The sequence below is a fragment of the Ascaphus truei genome, unplaced genomic scaffold, assembly GCF_040206685.1.
Source record: "Ascaphus truei isolate aAscTru1 unplaced genomic scaffold, aAscTru1.hap1 HAP1_SCAFFOLD_2034, whole genome shotgun sequence".
Lineage (NCBI taxonomy): Eukaryota > Metazoa > Chordata > Amphibia > Anura > Ascaphidae > Ascaphus > Ascaphus truei.
In genome coordinates this window covers 3,867-23,899 of record NW_027454942.1, presented here as the reverse complement: position 1 = coordinate 23,899, position 20,033 = coordinate 3,867, and the positions used below count along the sequence as shown (strand labels likewise).

At 61.3% G+C, this 20,033-nt stretch overlaps 1 protein-coding gene across 1 annotated transcript in view; it reads left to right on the top strand.

Annotated features, from left to right (window-relative positions):
- LOC142477175 (NADH dehydrogenase [ubiquinone] flavoprotein 1, mitochondrial-like) overlaps window positions 1-19,761 on the top strand; it is a gene marked incomplete at its 5' end in the record, with an annotated part of 47,226 nt that extends 27,465 nt beyond the window's left edge. Inside the window, 4 exon segments of the mRNA XM_075582208.1 lie at window positions 18,227-18,340; window positions 18,343-18,371; window positions 18,609-18,699; window positions 19,667-19,761. Of these exon segments, the coding sequence (XP_075438323.1) occupies window positions 18,227-18,340; window positions 18,343-18,371; window positions 18,609-18,692 (227 nt within the window).
- Between the last annotated feature and the right edge of the window lie 272 nt (window positions 19,762-20,033).

The window sequence follows — 20,033 nt, the reverse complement described above, 5'->3', positions numbered from 1 at the left end:
CTGTGTCCTCCTCCACCATCTTCCCGCCTGTGTCCTCCTCCTCCACCATCTCCCCGTCTGTGTCCTCCTCCACCATCTTCCCGTCTGTGTAATCCTCCTCCACCATCTCCCCGTCTGTGTCGTCCTCCTCCACCATCTCCCCGTCTGTGTGGTCCTCCTCCACCATCTCCCCGTCTGTGTCCTCCTCCACCATCTTCCCGTCTGTGTAATCCTCCTCCTCCACCATCTCCCGTCTGTGTCCTCCTCCACCATCACCATCTCCCTGTCTGTTTCCTCCTCCACCATCACCATCTCCCCGTCTGTGCCCTCCTCCACCATCACCATCTCCCCGTCTGTGTCCTCCTCCACCATCACCATCTCCCCGTCTGCGTCCTAATCCACCATCACCCCGTCTGTGTCCTCCTCCTCCACCATCTCCCCGTCTGTGTCCTCCTCCTCCACCATCTCCCCGTCTGTGTCCTCCTCCTCCACCATCTCCCCGTCTGTGTGGTCCTCCTCCACCATCTCCCCGTCTGTGTGGTCCTCCTCCACCATCTTCCCGTCTGTGTAATCCTCCTCCTCCTCCACCATCTCCCAGTCTGTGTCGTCCTCCTCCACCATCTCCCCGTCTGTGTCCTCCTCCTCCACCATCTCCCGTCTGTGTCCTCCTCCACCATCACCATCTCCCTGTCTGTGTCCTCCTCCACCATCACCATCTCCCCGTCTGTGCCCTCCTCCACCATCACCATCTCCCCGTCTGTGTCCTCCTCCACCATCACCATCTCCCCGTCTGCGTCCTAATCCACCATCACCCCGTCTGTGTCCTCCTCCTCCACCATCTCCCCGTCTGTGTCCTCCTCCACCATCTCCCCGTCTGTGTCCTCCTCCTCGTCCTCCACCATCTCCCCGTCTGTGTCCTCCTCCTCGTCCTTCACCATCTCCCCGTCTGTGTCCTCCTCCTCCACCATCTCCCCGTCTGTGTCCTCCTCCTCCTCCACCATCTCCCCATCTGTGTCCTCCTCCTCCACAGTCTCCCCATCTGTGTCCTCCTCCTCCACCATCTCCCCATCTGTGTCCTGCTCCACCATCTCCCACCGTCTGTGTCCCCCTCCTCCACCGTCTCCGTCTGTGTCCTCCTCCATCATCTCCCCTTCTGTGTCCTGCTCCATCATCTCCCCGTCTGTGTCGTCCTCCTCCACCATCTCCCCGTCTGTGTCGTCCTCCTCCACCATCTCCCCGTCTGTGTCGTCCTCCTCCACCATCTCCCCGTCTGTGTCCTCCTCCATCATCTCCCCGTCTGTGTCCTCCTCAATCATCTCCCCGTCTGTGTCGTCCTCCTCCACCGTCTCCCCGTCTGTGTCCTCCTCCTCCATCGTCTCCCCATCTGTGTCGTCCTCCTCCACCGTCTCCCTGTCTGTGTCCTCCTCCATCTCCCCGTCTGTGTCCTCCTCCTCCTCCACCATCTCCCCGTCTGTGTCCTCCTCCTCCACCATCTCCCCGTCTGTGTCCTCCTCCTCCACCATCTCCCCGTCTGTGTCCTCCTCCTCCACCATCTCCCCGTCTGTGTCCTCCTCCTCCACCATCTCCCCGTCTGTGTCCTCCTCCTCCACCATCTCCCCGTCTGTGTCCTCCTCCACCATCTTCCCGTCTGTGTCCTCCTCCTCCACCATCTCCCCGTCTGTGTCCTCCTCCTCCACCATCTTCCCGTCTGTGTCCTCCTCCACCATCTTCCCGTCTGTGTCCTCCTCCTCCACCATCTTCCCGTCTGTGTCCTCCTCCTCCACCATCTTCCCGTCTGTGTCCTCCTCCTCCACCATCTTCCCGTCTGTGTCCTCCACCATCTTCCCGTCTGTGTCCTCCTCCTCCACCATCTTCCCGTCTGTGTCCTCCTCCACCATCTTCCCGTCTGTGTCCTCCTCGACCATCTTCCCGTCTGTGTCCTCCTCCTCCACCATCTTCCCGTCTGTGTCCTCCTCCTCCTCCATCTTCCCGTCTGTGTCCTCCTCCTCCTCCATCTTCCCGTCTGTGTCCTCCTCCACCATCTTCACACCTGTGTCCTCCTCCTCCACCATCTCCCCGTCTGTGTCCTCCTCCACCATCTTCCCGTCTGTGTAATCCTCCTCCTCCTCCACCATCTCCCCGTCTGTGTGGTCCTCCTCCACCATCTCCCCGTCTGTGTCCTCCTCCACCATCTTCCCGTCTGTGTAATCCTCCTCCTCCTCCACCATCTCCCGTCTGTGTCCTCCTCCACCATCACCATCTCCCTGTCTGTGTCCTCCTCCACCATCACCATCTCCCCGTCTGTGCCCTCCTCCACCATCACCATCTCCCCGTCTGTGTCCTCCTCCACCATCACCATCTCCCCGTCTGCGTCCTAATCCACCATCACCCCGTCTGTGTCCTCCTCCTCCACCATCTCCCCGTCTGTGTCCTCCTCCTCCACCATCTCCCCGTCTGTGTCCTCCTCCTCGTCCTCCACCATCTCCCCGTCTGTGTCCTCCTCCTCGTCCTTCACCATCTCCCCGTCTGTGTCCTCCTCCTCCACCATCTCCCCGTCTGTGTCCTCCTCCTCCTCCACCATCTCCCCATCTGTGTCCTCCTCCTCCACAGTCTCCCCATCTGTGTCCTCCTCCTCCACCATCTCCCCATCTGTGTCCTGCTCCACCATCTCCCACCGTCTGTGTCCCCCTCCTCCACCGTCTCCGTCTGTGTCCTCCTCCATCATCTCCCCTTCTGTGTCCTGCTCCATCATCTCCCCGTCTGTGTCGTCCTCCTCCACCATCTCCCCGTCTGTGTCGTCCTCCTCCACCATCTCCCCGTCTGTGTCGTCCTCCTCCACCATCTCCCCGTCTGTGTCCTCCTCCATCATCTCCCCGTCTGTGTCCTCCTCAATCATCTCCCCGTCTGTGTCGTCCTCCTCCACCGTCTCCCCGTCTGTGTCCTCCTCCTCCATCGTCTCCCCATCTGTGTCGTCCTCCTCCACCGTCTCCCTGTCTGTGTCCTCCTCCATCTCCCCGTCTGTGTCCTCCTCCTCCTCCACCATCTCCCCGTCTGTGTCCTCCTCCACCATCTCCCCGTCTGTGTCCTCCTCCTCCTCCACCATCTCCCCGTCTGTGTCCTCCTCCTCCACCATCTCCCCGTCTGTGTCCTCCACCATCTCCCCGTCTTTGTCCTCCTCCTCCTCCACCATCTCCCCGTCTGTGTCCTCCTCCTCCTCCACCATCTCCCCGTCTGTGTCCTCCTCCTCCTCCACCATCTCCCCGTCTGTGTCCTCCTCCTCCTCCACCATCTCCCCGTCTTTGTCCTCCTCCTCCTCCACCATCTCCCTGTCTGTGTCCTCCTCCACCATCTCCCGTCTGTGTCCTCCTCCATCTCCCCGTCTGTGTCCTCCTCCTCCACCATCTCCCCGTCTGTGTCCTCCTCCTCCACCATCTCCCCGTCTGTGTCCTCCTCCTCCACCATCTCCCCGTCTGTGTCCTCCTCCTCCACCATCTCCCCGTCTGTGTCCTCCTCCACCATCTTCCCGTCTGTGTAATCCTCCTCCTCCTCCACCATCTCCCGTCTGTGTCCTCCTCCACCATCACCATCTCCCCGTCTGTGCCCTCCTCCACCATCACCATCTCCCCGTCTGTGTCCTCCTCCACCATCACCATCTCCCCGTCTGCGTCCTAATCCACCATCACCCCGTCTGTGTCCTTCTCCTCCACCATCTCCCCGTCTGTGTCCTCCTCCTCCACCATCTCCCCGTCTGTGTGGTCCTCCTCCACCATCTCCCCGTCTGTGTGGTCCTCCTCCACCATCTTCCCGTCTGTGTAATCCTCCTCCTCCTCCACCATCTCCCAGTCTGTGTCGTCCTCCTCCACCATCTCCCCGTCTGTGTCCTCCTCCTCCACCATCTCCCGTCTGTGTCCTCCTCCACCATCACCATCTCCCTGTCTGTGTCCTCCTCCACCATCACCATCTCCCCGTCTGTGCCCTCCTCCACCATCACCATCTCCCCGTCTGTGTCCTCCTCCACCATCACCATCTCCCCGTCTGCGTCCTAATCCACCATCACCCCGTCTGTGTCCTCCTCCTCCACCATCTCCCCGTCTGTGTCCTCCTCCTCCACCATCTCCCCGTCTGTGTCCTCCTCCTCGTCCTCCACCATCTCCCCGTCTGTGTCCTCCTCCTCGTCCTTCACCATCTCCCCGTCTGTGTCCTCCTCCTCCACCATCTCCCCGTCTGTGTCCTCCTCCTCATCCACCATCTCCCCATCTGTGTCCTCCTCCTCCACCATCTCCCCATCTGTGTCCTGCTCCACCATCTCCCACCGTCTGTGTCCCCCTCCTCCACCGTCTCCGTCTGTGTCCTCCTCCATCATCTCCCCTTCTGTGTCCTGCTCCATCATCTCCCCGTCTGTGTCGTCCTCCTCCACCATCTCCCCGTCTGTGTCCTCCTCCACCATCTTCCCGCCTGTGTCCTCCTCCTCCACCATCTCCCCGTCTGTGTCCTCCTCCACCATCTTCCCGTCTGTGTAATCCTCCTCCACCATCTCCCCGTCTGTGTCGTCCTCCTCCACCATCTCCCCGTCTGTGTGGTCCTCCTCCACCATCTCCCCGTCTGTGTCCTCCTCCACCATCTTCCCGTCTGTGTAATCCTCCTCCTCCTCCACCATCTCCCGTCTGTGTCCTCCTCCTCCACCATCTCCCCGTCTGTGTCCTCCTCCACCATCTCCCCGTCTGTGTCCTCCTCCTCGTCCTCCACCATCTCCCCGTCTGTGTCCTCCTCCTCGTCCTTCACCATCTCCCCGTCTGTGTCCTCCTCCTCCACCATCTCCCCGTCTGTGTCCTCCTCCTCCTCCACCATCTCCCCATCTGTGTCCTCCTCCTCCACAGTCTCCCCATCTGTGTCCTCCTCCTCCACCATCTCCCCATCTGTGTCCTGCTCCACCATCTCCCACCGTCTGTGTCCCCCTCCTCCACCGTCTCCGTCTGTGTCCTCCTCCATCATCTCCCCTTCTGTGTCCTGCTCCATCATCTCCCCGTCTGTGTCGTCCTCCTCCACCATCTCCCCGTCTGTGTCGTCCTCCTCCACCATCTCCCCGTCTGTGTCGTCCTCCTCCACCATCTCCCCGTCTGTGTCCTCCTCCATCATCTCCCCGTCTGTGTCCTCCTCAATCATCTCCCCGTCTGTGTCGTCCTCCTCCACCGTCTCCCCGTCTGTGTCCTCCTCCTCCATCGTCTCCCCATCTGTGTCGTCCTCCTCCACCGTCTCCCTGTCTGTGTCCTCCTCCATCTCCCCGTCTGTGTCCTCCTCCTCCTCCACCATCTCCCCGTCTGTGTCCTCCTCCTCCACCATCTCCCCGTCTGTGTCCTCCTCCTCCACCATCTCCCCGTCTGTGTCCTCCTCCTCCACCATCTCCCCGTCTGTGTCCTCCTCCTCCACCATCTCCCCGTCTGTGTCCTCCTCCTCCACCATCTCCCCGTCTGTGTCCTCCTCCACCATCTTCCCGTCTGTGTCCTCCTCCTCCACCATCTCCCCGTCTGTGTCCTCCTCCTCCACCATCTTCCCGTCTGTGTCCTCCTCCACCATCTTCCCGTCTGTGTCCTCCTCCTCCACCATCTTCCCGTCTGTGTCCTCCTCCTCCACCATCTTCCCGTCTGTGTCCTCCTCCTCCACCATCTTCCCGTCTGTGTCCTCCACCATCTTCCCGTCTGTGTCCTCCTCCTCCACCATCTTCCCGTCTGTGTCCTCCTCCACCATCTTCCCGTCTGTGTCCTCCTCGACCATCTTCCCGTCTGTGTCCTCCTCCTCCACCATCTTCCCGTCTGTGTCCTCCTCCTCCTCCATCTTCCCGTCTGTGTCCTCCTCCTCCTCCATCTTCCCGTCTGTGTCCTCCTCCACCATCTTCACACCTGTGTCCTCCTCCTCCACCATCTCCCCGTCTGTGTCCTCCTCCACCATCTTCCCGTCTGTGTAATCCTCCTCCTCCTCCACCATCTCCCCGTCTGTGTGGTCCTCCTCCACCATCTCCCCGTCTGTGTCCTCCTCCACCATCTTCCCGTCTGTGTAATCCTCCTCCTCCTCCACCATCTCCCGTCTGTGTCCTCCTCCACCATCACCATCTCCCTGTCTGTGTCCTCCTCCACCATCACCATCTCCCCGTCTGTGCCCTCCTCCACCATCACCATCTCCCCGTCTGTGTCCTCCTCCACCATCACCATCTCCCCGTCTGCGTCCTAATCCACCATCACCCCGTCTGTGTCCTCCTCCTCCACCATCTCCCCGTCTGTGTCCTCCTCCTCCACCATCTCCCCGTCTGTGTCCTCCTCCTCGTCCTCCACCATCTCCCCGTCTGTGTCCTCCTCCTCGTCCTTCACCATCTCCCCGTCTGTGTCCTCCTCCTCCACCATCTCCCCGTCTGTGTCCTCCTCCTCCTCCACCATCTCCCCATCTGTGTCCTCCTCCTCCACAGTCTCCCCATCTGTGTCCTCCTCCTCCACCATCTCCCCATCTGTGTCCTGCTCCACCATCTCCCACCGTCTGTGTCCCCCTCCTCCACCGTCTCCGTCTGTGTCCTCCTCCATCATCTCCCCTTCTGTGTCCTGCTCCATCATCTCCCCGTCTGTGTCGTCCTCCTCCACCATCTCCCCGTCTGTGTCGTCCTCCTCCACCATCTCCCCGTCTGTGTCGTCCTCCTCCACCATCTCCCCGTCTGTGTCCTCCTCCATCATCTCCCCGTCTGTGTCCTCCTCAATCATCTCCCCGTCTGTGTCGTCCTCCTCCACCGTCTCCCCGTCTGTGTCCTCCTCCTCCATCGTCTCCCCATCTGTGTCGTCCTCCTCCACCGTCTCCCTGTCTGTGTCCTCCTCCATCTCCCCGTCTGTGTCCTCCTCCTCCTCCACCATCTCCCCGTCTGTGTCCTCCTCCACCATCTCCCCGTCTGTGTCCTCCTCCTCCTCCACCATCTCCCCGTCTGTGTCCTCCTCCTCCACCATCTCCCCGTCTGTGTCCTCCACCATCTCCCCGTCTTTGTCCTCCTCCTCCTCCACCATCTCCCCGTCTGTGTCCTCCTCCTCCTCCACCATCTCCCCGTCTGTGTCCTCCTCCTCCTCCACCATCTCCCCGTCTGTGTCCTCCTCCTCCTCCACCATCTCCCCGTCTTTGTCCTCCTCCTCCTCCACCATCTCCCTGTCTGTGTCCTCCTCCACCATCTCCCGTCTGTGTCCTCCTCCATCTCCCCGTCTGTGTCCTCCTCCTCCACCATCTCCCCGTCTGTGTCCTCCTCCTCCACCATCTCCCCGTCTGTGTCCTCCTCCTCCACCATCTCCCCGTCTGTGTCCTCCTCCACCATCTTCCCGTCTGTGTAATCCTCCTCCTCCTCCACCATCTCCCGTCTGTGTCCTCCTCCACCATCACCATCTCCCCGTCTGTGCCCTCCTCCACCATCACCATCTCCCCGTCTGTGTCCTCCTCCACCATCACCATCTCCCCGTCTGCGTCCTAATCCACCATCACCCCGTCTGTGTCCTTCTCCTCCACCATCTCCCCGTCTGTGTCCTCCTCCTCCACCATCTCCCCGTCTGTGTGGTCCTCCTCCACCATCTCCCCGTCTGTGTGGTCCTCCTCCACCATCTTCCCGTCTGTGTAATCCTCCTCCTCCTCCACCATCTCCCAGTCTGTGTCGTCCTCCTCCACCATCTCCCCGTCTGTGTCCTCCTCCTCCACCATCTCCCGTCTGTGTCCTCCTCCACCATCACCATCTCCCTGTCTGTGTCCTCCTCCACCATCACCATCTCCCCGTCTGTGCCCTCCTCCACCATCACCATCTCCCCGTCTGTGTCCTCCTCCACCATCACCATCTCCCCGTCTGCGTCCTAATCCACCATCACCCCGTCTGTGTCCTCCTCCTCCACCATCTCCCCGTCTGTGTCCTCCTCCTCCACCATCTCCCCGTCTGTGTCCTCCTCCTCGTCCTCCACCATCTCCCCGTCTGTGTCCTCCTCCTCGTCCTTCACCATCTCCCCGTCTGTGTCCTCCTCCTCCACCATCTCCCCGTCTGTGTCCTCCTCCTCATCCACCATCTCCCCATCTGTGTCCTCCTCCTCCACCATCTCCCCATCTGTGTCCTGCTCCACCATCTCCCACCGTCTGTGTCCCCCTCCTCCACCGTCTCCGTCTGTGTCCTCCTCCATCATCTCCCCTTCTGTGTCCTGCTCCATCATCTCCCCGTCTGTGTCGTCCTCCTCCACCATCTCCCCGTCTGTGTCCTCCTCCACCATCTTCCCGCCTGTGTCCTCCTCCTCCACCATCTCCCCGTCTGTGTCCTCCTCCACCATCTCCCCGTCTGTGTCCTCCTCCACCATCTTCCCGTCTGTGTAATCCTCCTCCACCATCTCCCCGTCTGTGTCGTCCTCCTCCACCATCTCCCCGTCTGTGTGGTCCTCCTCCACCATCTCCCCGTCTGTGTCCTCCTCCACCATCTTCCCGTCTGTGTAATCCTCCTCCTCCTCCACCATCTCCCGTCTGTGTCCTCCTCCACCATCACCATCTCCCTGTCTGTGTCCTCCTCCACCATCACCATCTCCCCGTCTGCGTCCTAATCCACCATCACCCCGTCTGTGTCCTCCTCCTCCACCATCTCCCCGTCTGTGTCCTCCTCCTCCACCATCTCCCCGTCTGTGTCCTCCTCCTCCACCATCTCCCCGTCTGTGTGGTCCTCCTCCACCATCTCCCCGTCTGTGTGGTCCTCCTCCACCATCTTCCCGTCTGTGTAATCCTCCTCCTCCTCCACCATCTCCCAGTCTGTGTCGTCCTCCTCCACCATCTCCCCGTCTGTGTCCTCCTCCTCCACCATCTCCCGTCTGTGTCCTCCTCCACCATCACCATCTCCCTGTCTGTGTCCTCCTCCACCATCACCATCTCCCCGTCTGTGCCCTCCTCCACCATCACCATCTCCCCGTCTGTGTCCTCCTCCACCATCACCATCTCCCCGTCTGCGTCCTAATCCACCATCACCCCGTCTGTGTCCTCCTCCTCCACCATCTCCCCGTCTGTGTCCTCCTCCACCATCTCCCCGTCTGTGTCCTCCTCCTCGTCCTCCACCATCTCCCCGTCTGTGTCCTCCTCCTCGTCCTTCACCATCTCCCCGTCTGTGTCCTCCTCCTCCACCATCTCCCCGTCTGTGTCCTCCTCCTCCTCCACCATCTCCCCATCTGTGTCCTCCTCCTCCACAGTCTCCCCATCTGTGTCCTCCTCCTCCACCATCTCCCCATCTGTGTCCTGCTCCACCATCTCCCACCGTCTGTGTCCCCCTCCTCCACCGTCTCCGTCTGTGTCCTCCTCCATCATCTCCCCTTCTGTGTCCTGCTCCATCATCTCCCCGTCTGTGTCGTCCTCCTCCACCATCTCCCCGTCTGTGTCGTCCTCCTCCACCATCTCCCCGTCTGTGTCGTCCTCCTCCACCATCTCCCCGTCTGTGTCCTCCTCCATCATCTCCCCGTCTGTGTCCTCCTCAATCATCTCCCCGTCTGTGTCGTCCTCCTCCACCGTCTCCCCGTCTGTGTCCTCCTCCTCCATCGTCTCCCCATCTGTGTCGTCCTCCTCCACCGTCTCCCTGTCTGTGTCCTCCTCCATCTCCCCGTCTGTGTCCTCCTCCTCCTCCACCATCTCCCCGTCTGTGTCCTCCTCCTCCACCATCTCCCCGTCTGTGTCCTCCTCCTCCACCATCTCCCCGTCTGTGTCCTCCTCCTCCACCATCTCCCCGTCTGTGTCCTCCTCCTCCACCATCTCCCCGTCTGTGTCCTCCTCCTCCACCATCTCCCCGTCTGTGTCCTCCTCCACCATCTTCCCGTCTGTGTCCTCCTCCTCCACCATCTCCCCGTCTGTGTCCTCCTCCTCCACCATCTTCCCGTCTGTGTCCTCCTCCACCATCTTCCCGTCTGTGTCCTCCTCCTCCACCATCTTCCCGTCTGTGTCCTCCTCCTCCACCATCTTCCCGTCTGTGTCCTCCTCCTCCACCATCTTCCCGTCTGTGTCCTCCACCATCTTCCCGTCTGTGTCCTCCTCCTCCACCATCTTCCCGTCTGTGTCCTCCTCCACCATCTTCCCGTCTGTGTCCTCCTCCTCCACCATCTTCCCGTCTGTGTCCTCCTCCTCCTCCATCTTCCCGTCTGTGTCCTCCTCCTCCTCCATCTTCCCGTCTGTGTCCTCCTCCACCATCTTCACACCTGTGTCCTCCTCCTCCACCATCTCCCCGTCTGTGTCCTCCTCCACCATCTTCCCGTCTGTGTAATCCTCCTCCTCCACCATCTCCCCGTCTGTGTCGTCCTCCTCCACCATCTCCCCGTCTGTGTGGTCCTCCTCCACCATCTCCCCATCTGTGTCCTCCTCCACCATCTTCCCGTCTGTGTAATCCTCCTCCTCCTCCACCATCTCCCGTCTGTGTCCTCCTCCACCATCACCATCTCCCTGTCTGTGTCCTCCTCCACCATCACCATCTCCCCGTCTGTGCCCTCCTCCACCATCACCATCTCCCCGTCTGTGTCCTCCTCCACCATCACCATCTCCCCGTCTGCGTCCTAATCCACCATCACCCCGTCTGTGTCCTCCTCCTCCACCATCTCCCCGTCTGTGTCCTCCTCCTCCACCATCTCCCCGTCTGTGTCCTCCTCCTCGTCCTCCACCATCTCCCCGTCTGTGTCCTCCTCCTCGTCCTTCACCATCTCCCCGTCTGTGTCCTCCTCCTCCACCATCTCCCCGTCTGTGTCCTCCTCCTCCTCCACCATCTCCCCATCTGTGTCCTCCTCCTCCACAGTCTCCCCATCTGTGTCCTCCTCCTCCACCATCTCCCCATCTGTGTCCTGCTCCACCATCTCCCACCGTCTGTGTCCCCCTCCTCCACCGTCTCCGTCTGTGTCCTCCTCCATCATCTCCCCTTCTGTGTCCTGCTCCATCATCTCCCCGTCTGTGTCGTCCTCCTCCACCATCTCCCCGTCTGTGTCGTCCTCCACCATCTCCCCGTCTGTGTCGTCCTCCTCCACCATCTCCCCGTCTGTGTCCTCCTCCATCATCTCCCCGTCTGTGTCCTCCTCAATCATCTCCCCGTCTGTGTCGTCCTCCTCCACCGTCTCCCCGTCTGTGTCCTCCTCCTCCATCGTCTCCCCATCTGTGTCGTCCTCCTCCACCGTCTCCCTGTCTGTGTCCTCCTCCATCTCCCCGTCTGTGTCCTCCTCCTCCTCCACCATCTCCCCGTCTGTGTCCTCCTCCTCCACCATCTCCCCGTCTGTGTCCTCCTCCTCCTCCACCATCTCCCCGTCTGTGTCCTCCTCCTCCACCATCTCCCCGTCTGTGTCCTCCACCATCTCCCCGTCTTTGTCCTCCTCCTCCTCCACCATCTCCCCGTCTGTGTCCTCCTCCTCCTCCACCATCTCCCCGTCTGTGTCCTCCTCCTCCTCCACCATCTCCCCGTCTGTGTCCTCCTCCTCCTCCACCATCTCCCCGTCTTTGTCCTCCTCCTCCTCCACCATCTCCCCGTCTGTGTCCTCCTCCACCATCTCCCCGTCTGTGTCCTCCTCCATCTCCCCGTCTGTGTCCTCCTCCTCCACCATCTCCCCGTCTGTGTCCTCCTCCTCCACCATCTCCCCGTCTGTGTCCTCCTCCTCCACCATCTCCCCGTCTGTGTCCTCCTCCTCCACCATCTCCCCGTCTGTGTCCTCCTCCTCCACCATCTCCCCGTCTGTGTCCTCCTCCTCCACCATCTCCCCGTCTGTGTCCTCCTCCTCCACCATCTCCCCGTCTGTGTCCTCCTCCTCCACCATCTCCCCGTCTGTGTCCTCCTCCTCCACCATCTCCCCGTCTGTGTCCTCCTCCTCCACCATCTCCCCGTCTGTGTCCTCCTCCTCCTCCACCATCTCCCCGTCTGTGTCCTCCTCCTCCTCCACCATCTCCCCGTCTGTGTCCTCCTCCTCCTCCACCATCTCCCCGTCTGTGTCCTCCTCCTCCTCCACCATCTCCCCGTCTGTGTCCTCCTCCTCCATCTTCCCGTCTGTGTCCTCCTCCTCCACCATCTTCCCGTCTGTGTCCTCCTCCACCATCTTCCCGTCTGTGTCCTCCACCACCATCTCCCCGTCTGTGTCCTCCTCCACCATCTTCCCGTCTGTGTAATCCTCCTCCTCCTCCACCATCTCCCCATCTGTGTCCTCCTCCTCCTCCACCATCTCCCCGTCTGTGTCCTCCTCCTCCTCCTCCATCTTCCCGTCTGTGTCCTCCTCCTCCACCATCTCCCCATCTGTGTCCTCCTCCTCCTCCACCATCTCCCCGTCTGTGTCCTCCTCCTCCTCCATCTTCCCGTCTGTGTCCTCCTCCTCCACCATCTTCCCGTCTGTGTCCTCCTCCACCATCTTCCCGTCTGTGTCCTCCACCACCATCTCCCCGTCTGTGTCCTCCTCCACCATCTCCCCGTCTGTGTCCTCCTCCTCCATCTTCCCGTCTGTGTCCTCCTCCTCCACCATCTTCCCGTCTGTGTCCTCCTCCACCATCTTCCCGTCTGTGTCCTCCACCACCATCTCCCCGTCTGTGTCCTCCTCCACCATCTTCCCGTCTGTGTAATCCTCCTCCTCCTCCACCATCTCCCCATCTGTGTCCTCCTCCTCCTCCACCATCTCCCCGTCTGTGTCCTCCTCCTCCTCCATCTTCCCGTCTGTGTCCTCCTCCTCCACCATCTTCCCGTCTGTGTCCTCCTCCACCATCTTCCCGTCTGTGTCCTCCACCACCATCTCCCCGTCTGTGTCCTCCTCCACCATCTTCCCGCCTGTGTCCTCCTCCTCCACCATCTCCCCGTCTGTGTCCTCCTCCACCATCTTCCCGTCTGTGTAATCCTCCTCCTCCTCCACCATCTCCCCATCTGTGTCGTCCTCCTCCACCATCTCCCCGTCTGTGTGGTCCTCCTCCACCATCTCCCCGTCTGTGTCCTCCTCCACCATCTTCCCGTCTGTGTCCTCCACCACCATCTCCCCGTCTGTGTCCTCCTCCACCATCTTCCCGCCTGTGTCCTCCTCCTCCACCATCTCCCCGTCTGTGTCCTCCTCCACCATCTTCCCGTCTGTGTAATCCTCCTCCTCCTCCACCATCTCCCCATCTGTGTCGTCCTCCTCCACCATCTCCCCGTCTGTGTGGTCCTCCTCCACCATCTCCCCGTCTGTGTCCTCCTCCACCATCTTCCCGTCTGTGTAATCCTCCTCCTCCTCCACCATCTCCCGTCTGTGTCCTCCTCCACCATCACCATCTCCCCGTCTGTGCCCTCCTCCACCATCACCATCTCCCCGTCTGTGTCCTCCTCCACCATCACCATCTCCCCGTCTGCGTCCTAATCCACCATCACCCCGTCTGTGTCCTTCTCCTCCACCATCTCCCCGTCTGTGTCCTCCTCCTCCACCATCTCCCCGTCTGTGTGGTCCTCCTCCACCATCTCCCCGTCTGTGTGGTCCTCCTCCACCATCTTCCCGTCTGTGTAATCCTCCTCCTTCTCCACCATCTCCCAGTCTGTGTCGTCCTCCTCCACCATCTCCCCGTCTGTGTCCTCCTCCTCCACCATCTCCCGTCTGTGTCCTCCTCCACCATCACCATCTCCCTGTCTGTGTCCTCCTCCACCATCACCATCTCCCCGTCTGTGCCCTCCTCCACCATCACCATCTCCCCGTCTGTGTCCTCCTCCACCATCACCATCTCCCCGTCTGCGTCCTAATCCACCATCACCCCGTCTGTGTCCTCCTCCTCCACCATCTCCCCGTCTGTGTCCTCCTCCTCCACCATCTCCCCGTCTGTGTCCTCCTCCTCGTCCTCCACCATCTCCCCGTCTGTGTCCTCCTCCTCGTCCTTCACCATCTCCCCGTCTGTGTCCTCCTCCTCCACCATCTCCCCGTCTGTGTCCTCCTCCTCCTCCACCATCTCCCCATCTGTGTCCTCCTCCTCCACCATCTCCCCATCTGTGTCCTGCTCCACCATCTCCCACCGTCTGTGTCCCCCTCCTCCACCGTCTCCGTCTGTGTCCTCCTCCATCATCTCCCCTTCTGTGTCCTGCTCCATCATCTCCCCGTCTGTGTCGTCCTCCTCCACCATCTCCCCGTCTGTGTCCTCCTCCACCATCTTCCCGCCTGTGTCCTCCTCCTCCACCATCTCCCCGTCTGTGTCGTCCTCCTCCACCATCTCCCTGTCTGTGTGGTCCTCCTCCACCATCTCCCCGTCTGTGTCCTCCTCCACCATCTTCCCGTCTGTGTAATCCTCCTCCTCCTCCACCATCTCCCATCTGTGTCCTCCTCCACCATCACCATCTCCCTGTCTGTGTCCTCCTCCACCATCACCATCTCCCCGTCTGTGCCCTCCTCCACCATCACCATCTCCCCGTCTGTGTCCTCCTCCACCATCACCATCTCCCCGTCTGCGTCCTAATCCACCATCACCCCGTCTGTGTCCTCCTCCTCCACCATCTCCCCGTCTGTGTCCTCCTCCTCCACCATCTCCCCGTCTGTGTCCTCCTCCTCCACCATCTCCCCGTCTGTGTGGTCCTCCTCCACCATCTCCCCGTCTGTGTGGTCCTCCTCCACCATCTTCCCGTCTGTGTAATCCTCCTCCTCCTCCACCATCTCCCAGTCTGTGTTGTCCTCCTCCACCATCTCCCCGTCTGTGTCCTCCTCCTCCACCATCTCCCGTCTGTGTCCTCCTCCACCATCACCATCTCCCTGTCTGTGTCCTCCTCCACCATCACCATCTCCCCGTCTGTGCCCTCCTCCACCATCACCATCTCCCCGTCTGTGTCCTCCTCCACCATCACCATCTCCCCGTCTGCGTCCTAATCCACCATCACCCCGTCTGTGTCCTCCTCCTCCACCATCTCCCCGTCTGTGTCCTCCTCCACCATCTCCCCGTCTGTGTCCTGCTCCTCGTCCTCCACCATCTCCCCGTCTGTGTCCTCCTCCTCGTCCTTCACCATCTCCCCGTCTGTGTCCTCCTCCTCCACCATCTCCCCGTCTGTGTCCTCCTCCTCCTCCACCATCTCCCCATCTGTGTCCTCCTCCTCCACAGTCTCCCCATCTGTGTCCTCCTCCTCCACCATCTCCCCATCTGTGTCCTGCTCCACCATCTCCCACCGTCTGTGTCCCCCTCCTCCACCGTCTCCGTCTGTGTCCTCCTCCATCATCTCCCCTTCTGTGTCCTGCTCCATCATCTCCCCGTCTGTGTCGTCCTCCTCCACCATCTCCCCGTCTGTGTCGTCCTCCTCCACCATCTCCCCGTCTGTGTCGTCCTCCTCCACCATCTCCCCGTCTGTGTCCTCCTCCATCATCTCCCCGTCTGTGTCCTCCTCAATCATCTCCCCGTCTGTGTCGTCCTCCTCCACCGTCTCCCCGTCTGTGTCCTCCTCCTCCATCGTCTCCCCATCTGTGTCGTCCTCCTCCACCGTCTCCCTGTCTGTGTCCTCCTCCATCTCCCCGTCTGTGTCCTCCTCCTCCTCCACCATCTCCCCGTCTGTGTCCTCCTCCTCCACCATCTCCCCGTCTGTGTCCTCCTCCTCCACCATCTCCCCGTCTGTGTCCTCCTCCTCCACCATCTCCCCGTCTGTGTCCTCCTCCTCCACCATCTCCCCGTCTGTGTCCTCCTCCTCCACCATCTCCCCGTCTGTGTCCTCCTCCACCATCTTCCCGTCTGTGTCCTCCTCCTCCACCATCTCCCCGTCTGTGTCCTCCTCCTCCACCATCTTCCCGTCTGTGTCCTCCTCCTCCACCATCTTCCCGTCTGTGTCCTCCTCCTCCACCATCTTCCCGTCTGTGTCCTCCTCCTCCACCATCTTCCCGTCTGTGTCCTCCTCCTCCACCATCTTCCCGTCTGTGTCCTCCACCATCTTCCCGTCTGTGTCCTCCTCCTCCACCATCTTCCCGTCTGTGTCCTCCTCCTCCACCATCTTCCCGTCTGTGTCCTCCTCCACCATCTTCCCGTCTGTGTCCTCCTCCTCCACCATCTTCCCGTCTGTGTCCTCCTCCTCCTCCATCTTCCCGTCTGTGTCCTCCTCCTCCTCCATCTTCCCGTCTGTGTCCTCCTCCACCATCTTCACACCTGTGTCCTCCTCCTCCACCATCTCCCCGTCTGTGTCCTCCTCCACCATCTTCCCGTCTGTGTAATCCTCCTCCTCCTCCACCATCTCCCCGTCTGTGTCGTCCTCCTCCACCATCTCCCCGTCTGTGTGGTCCTCCTCCACCATCTCCCCGTCTGTGTCCTCCTCCACCATCTTCACACCTGTGTCCTCCTCCTCCACCATCTCCCCGTCTGTGTCCTCCTCCACCATCTTCCCGTCTGTGTAATCCTCCTCCTCCTCCACCATCTCCCCGTCTGTGTCGTCCTCCTCCACCATCTCCCCGTCTGTGTGGTCCTCCTCCACCATCTCCCCGTCTGTGTCCTCCTCCACCATCTTCCCGTCTTTGTAATCCTCCTCCTCCTCCACCATCTCCCGTCTGTGTCCTCCTCCACCATCACCATCTCCCTGTCTGTGTCCTCCTCCACCATCACCATCTCCCCGTCTGTGCCCTCCTCCACCATCACCATCTCCCCGTCTGTGTCCTCCTCCACCATCACCATCTCCCCGTCTGCGTCCTAATCCACCATCACCCCGTCTGTGTCCTCCTCCTCCACCATCTCCCCGTCTGTGTCCTCCTCCTCCACCATCTCCCCGTCTGTGTCCTCCTCCTCGTCCTCCACCATCTCCCCGTCTGTGTCCTCCTCCTCGTCCTTCACCATCTCCCCGTCTGTGTCCTCCTCCTCCACCATCTCCCCGTCTGTGTCCTCCTCCTCCTCCACCATCTCCCCATCTGTGTCCTCCTCCTCCACAGTCTCCCCATCTGTGTCCTCCTCCTCCACAGTCTCCCCATCTGTGTCCTCCTCCTCCACAGTCTCCCCATCTGTGTCCTCCTCCTCCACCATCTCCCCATCTGTGTCCTGCTCCACCATCTCCCACCGTCTGTGTCCCCCTCCTCCACCGTCTCCGTCTGTGTCCTCCTCCATCATCTCCCCTTCTGTGTCCTGCTCCATCATCTCCCCGTCTGTGTCGTCCTCCTCCACCATCTCCCCGTCTGTGTCGTCCTCCTCCACCATCTCCCCGTCTGTGTCGTCCTCCTCCACCATCTCCCCGTCTGTGTCCTCCTCCATCATCTCCCCGTCTGTGTCCTCCTCAATCATCTCCCCGTCTGTGTCGTCCTCCTCCACCGTCTCCCCGTCTGTGTCCTCCTCCTCCATCGTCTCCCCATCTGTGTCGTCCTCCTCCACCGTCTCCCTGTCTGTGTCCTCCTCCATCTCCCCGTCTGTGTCCTCCTCCTCCTCCACCATCTCCCCGTCTGTGTCCTCCTCCTCCACCATCTCCCCGTCTGTGTCCTCCTCCTCCTCCACCATCTCCCCGTCTGTGTCCTCCTCCTCCACCATCTCCCCGTCTGTGTCCTCCACCATCTCCCCGTCTTTGTCCTCCTCCTCCACCATCTCCCCGTCTGTGTCCTCCTCCTCCTCCACCATCTCCCCGTCTGTGTCCTCCTCCTCCTCCACCATCTCCCCGTCTGTGTCCCTCCTCCTCCTCCACCATCTCCCCGTCTTTGTCCTCCTCCTCCTCCACCATCTCCCCGTCTGTGTCCTCCTCCACCATCTCCCCGTCTGTGTCCTCCTCCATCTCCCCGTCTGTGTCCTTCCTCCTCCACCATCTCCCCCGTCTGTGTCCTCCTCCTCCACCATCTCCCCGTCTGTGTCCTCCTCCTCCACCATCTCCCCGTCTGTGTCCTCCTCCTCCACCATCTCCCCGTCTGTGTCCTCCTCCTCCACCATCTCCCCGTCTGTGTCCTCCTCCTCCTCCACCATCTCCCCGTCTGTGTCCTCCTCCTCCTCCACCATCTCCCCGTCTGTGTCCTCCTCCTCCTCCACCATCTCCCCGTCTGTGTCCTCCTCCTCCTCCACCATCTCCCCGTCTGTGTCCTCCTCCTCCTCCACCATCTCCCCGTCTGTGTCCTCCTCCTCCTCCACCATCTCCCCGTCTGTGTCCTCCTCCTCCTCCACCATCTCCCCGTCTGTGTCCTCCTCCTCCTCCACCATCTCCCCCGTCTGTGTCCTCCTCCTCCTCCACCATCTCCCCGTCTGTGTCCTCCTCCTCCACCATCTCCCCGTCTCTCTTTTGATGCATCTTTCTGTCCCCCTTTTCCTCTGCCATTTATCTCCCGGCTGCGGCCCCCCTCCCACTTAGGAGTTGATTGGATGAACAAGGTCATGTGGCGTATGACGTGTGGTGACGCCCGCACAGCTGAGATTGACATGCTGTGGGAGATAAGCAAGCAGATTGAGGGCCATACCATCTGTGCGCTGGGGACGGGGCCGCCTGGCCTGTGCAGGTAACCACACCCCCTCCCCAGGGAGATACCATGAGCACCAGGAGGGGGGAATATACCACCTGTATGAGCGGGGCGATGCCACATGCGAGCGTACCATGTGTACAGGGGGTTGCGGTATTACCGCGTGGCAGGTGAGGGCGGGGCTGAACCTGCCACATGCTGAGGCTACGGGTGTATGATATTCTAGGCTGGGACATACCACGTTCTTACGGGGGGTATTTAACGGTTTTCCCGCAGGGTTTGATACGCCATTTCCGCCCGGAGTTGGAGCAGCGCATGAGACAGTTTGACGCGGCCAAGAGAGAGCAGAGCAGCGGCTGAGAGAGGGGCGAGAGATCACCCGTTATTTATCAGTGTCACAATGTGACCCTCGATGTGATGTTACCTGACGTGTGCGTGTTAATAAACCTGATCTGTGCTTCACACGGGCTGAGCGGGCGAGATTCTCTCACACGGGCTGAGCGGGGCGAGATTCTCTCTCACACGGGCTGAGCGGGAGAGATTCTCTCACACGGGCTGAGCGGGCGAGATTCTCTCACACGGGCTGAGCGGGGCGAGATTCTCTCACACGGGCTGAGCGGGGCGAGATTCTCTCACACTGGGCTGAGCGGGCGAGATTCTCTCACACGGGCTGAGCGGGGCGAGATTCTCTCTCACACGGGCTGAGCGGGCGAGATTCTCTCTCAAGGGGCTTAGCGGGGCGAGATTCTCTCTCACACGGGCTGAGCGGGGCGAGATTCTCTCACACGGGCTGAGCGGGGTGAGATTCTCTCACACGGGCTGAGCGGGGTGAGATTCTCTCACACGGGCTGAGCGGGCGAGATTCTCACACGGGCTGAGCGGGGCGAGATTCTCTCACACGGGCTGAGCGGGCGAGATTCTCTCACACGGGCTGAGCGGGGCGAGATTCTCTCACACACGGGCTGAGCGGGGCGAGATTCTCACACACGGGCTGAGCGGGGCGAGATTCTCTCACACGGGCTGAGCGGGGCGAGATTCTCTCTCACACGGGCTGAGCGGGGCGAGATTCTCTCTCACACGGGCTGAGCGGGGCGAGATTCTCTCACGGGCTGAGCGGGGGCGAGATTCTCTCACACGGGCTGAGCGGGGCGAGATTCTCTCTCACACGGGCTGAGCGGGGCGAGATTCTCTCTCTCACCCGGGCTGAGCGGGGCGAGATTCTCTCACACGGGCTGAGCGGGGCGAGATTCTCTCACACGGGCTGAGCGGGGCGAGATTCTCTCTCACACGGGCTGAGCGGGGCGAGATTCTCTCTCACACGGGCTGAGAGAGGGCGAGAGATCACCCGTTATTTATCAGTGTCACAATGTGACCTCGATGTGATGTTACCTGACGTGTGCGTGTTAATAAACCTGATCTGTGCTTCACACGGGCTGAGCGGGCGAGATTCTCTCACACGGGCTGAGCGGGGCGAGATTCTCTCTCACAACGGGCTGAGCGGGCGAGATTCTCTCACACGGGCTGAGCGGGCGAGATTCTCTCACACGGGCTGAGCAGGGCGAGATTCTCTCACACGGGCTGAGCGGGGCGAGATTCTCTCACACGGGCTGAGCGGGGTGAGATTCTCTCACACGGGCTGAGCGGGGCGAGATTCTCTCTCACACCGGGCTGAGCGGGGCGAGATTCTCTCACACGGGCTGA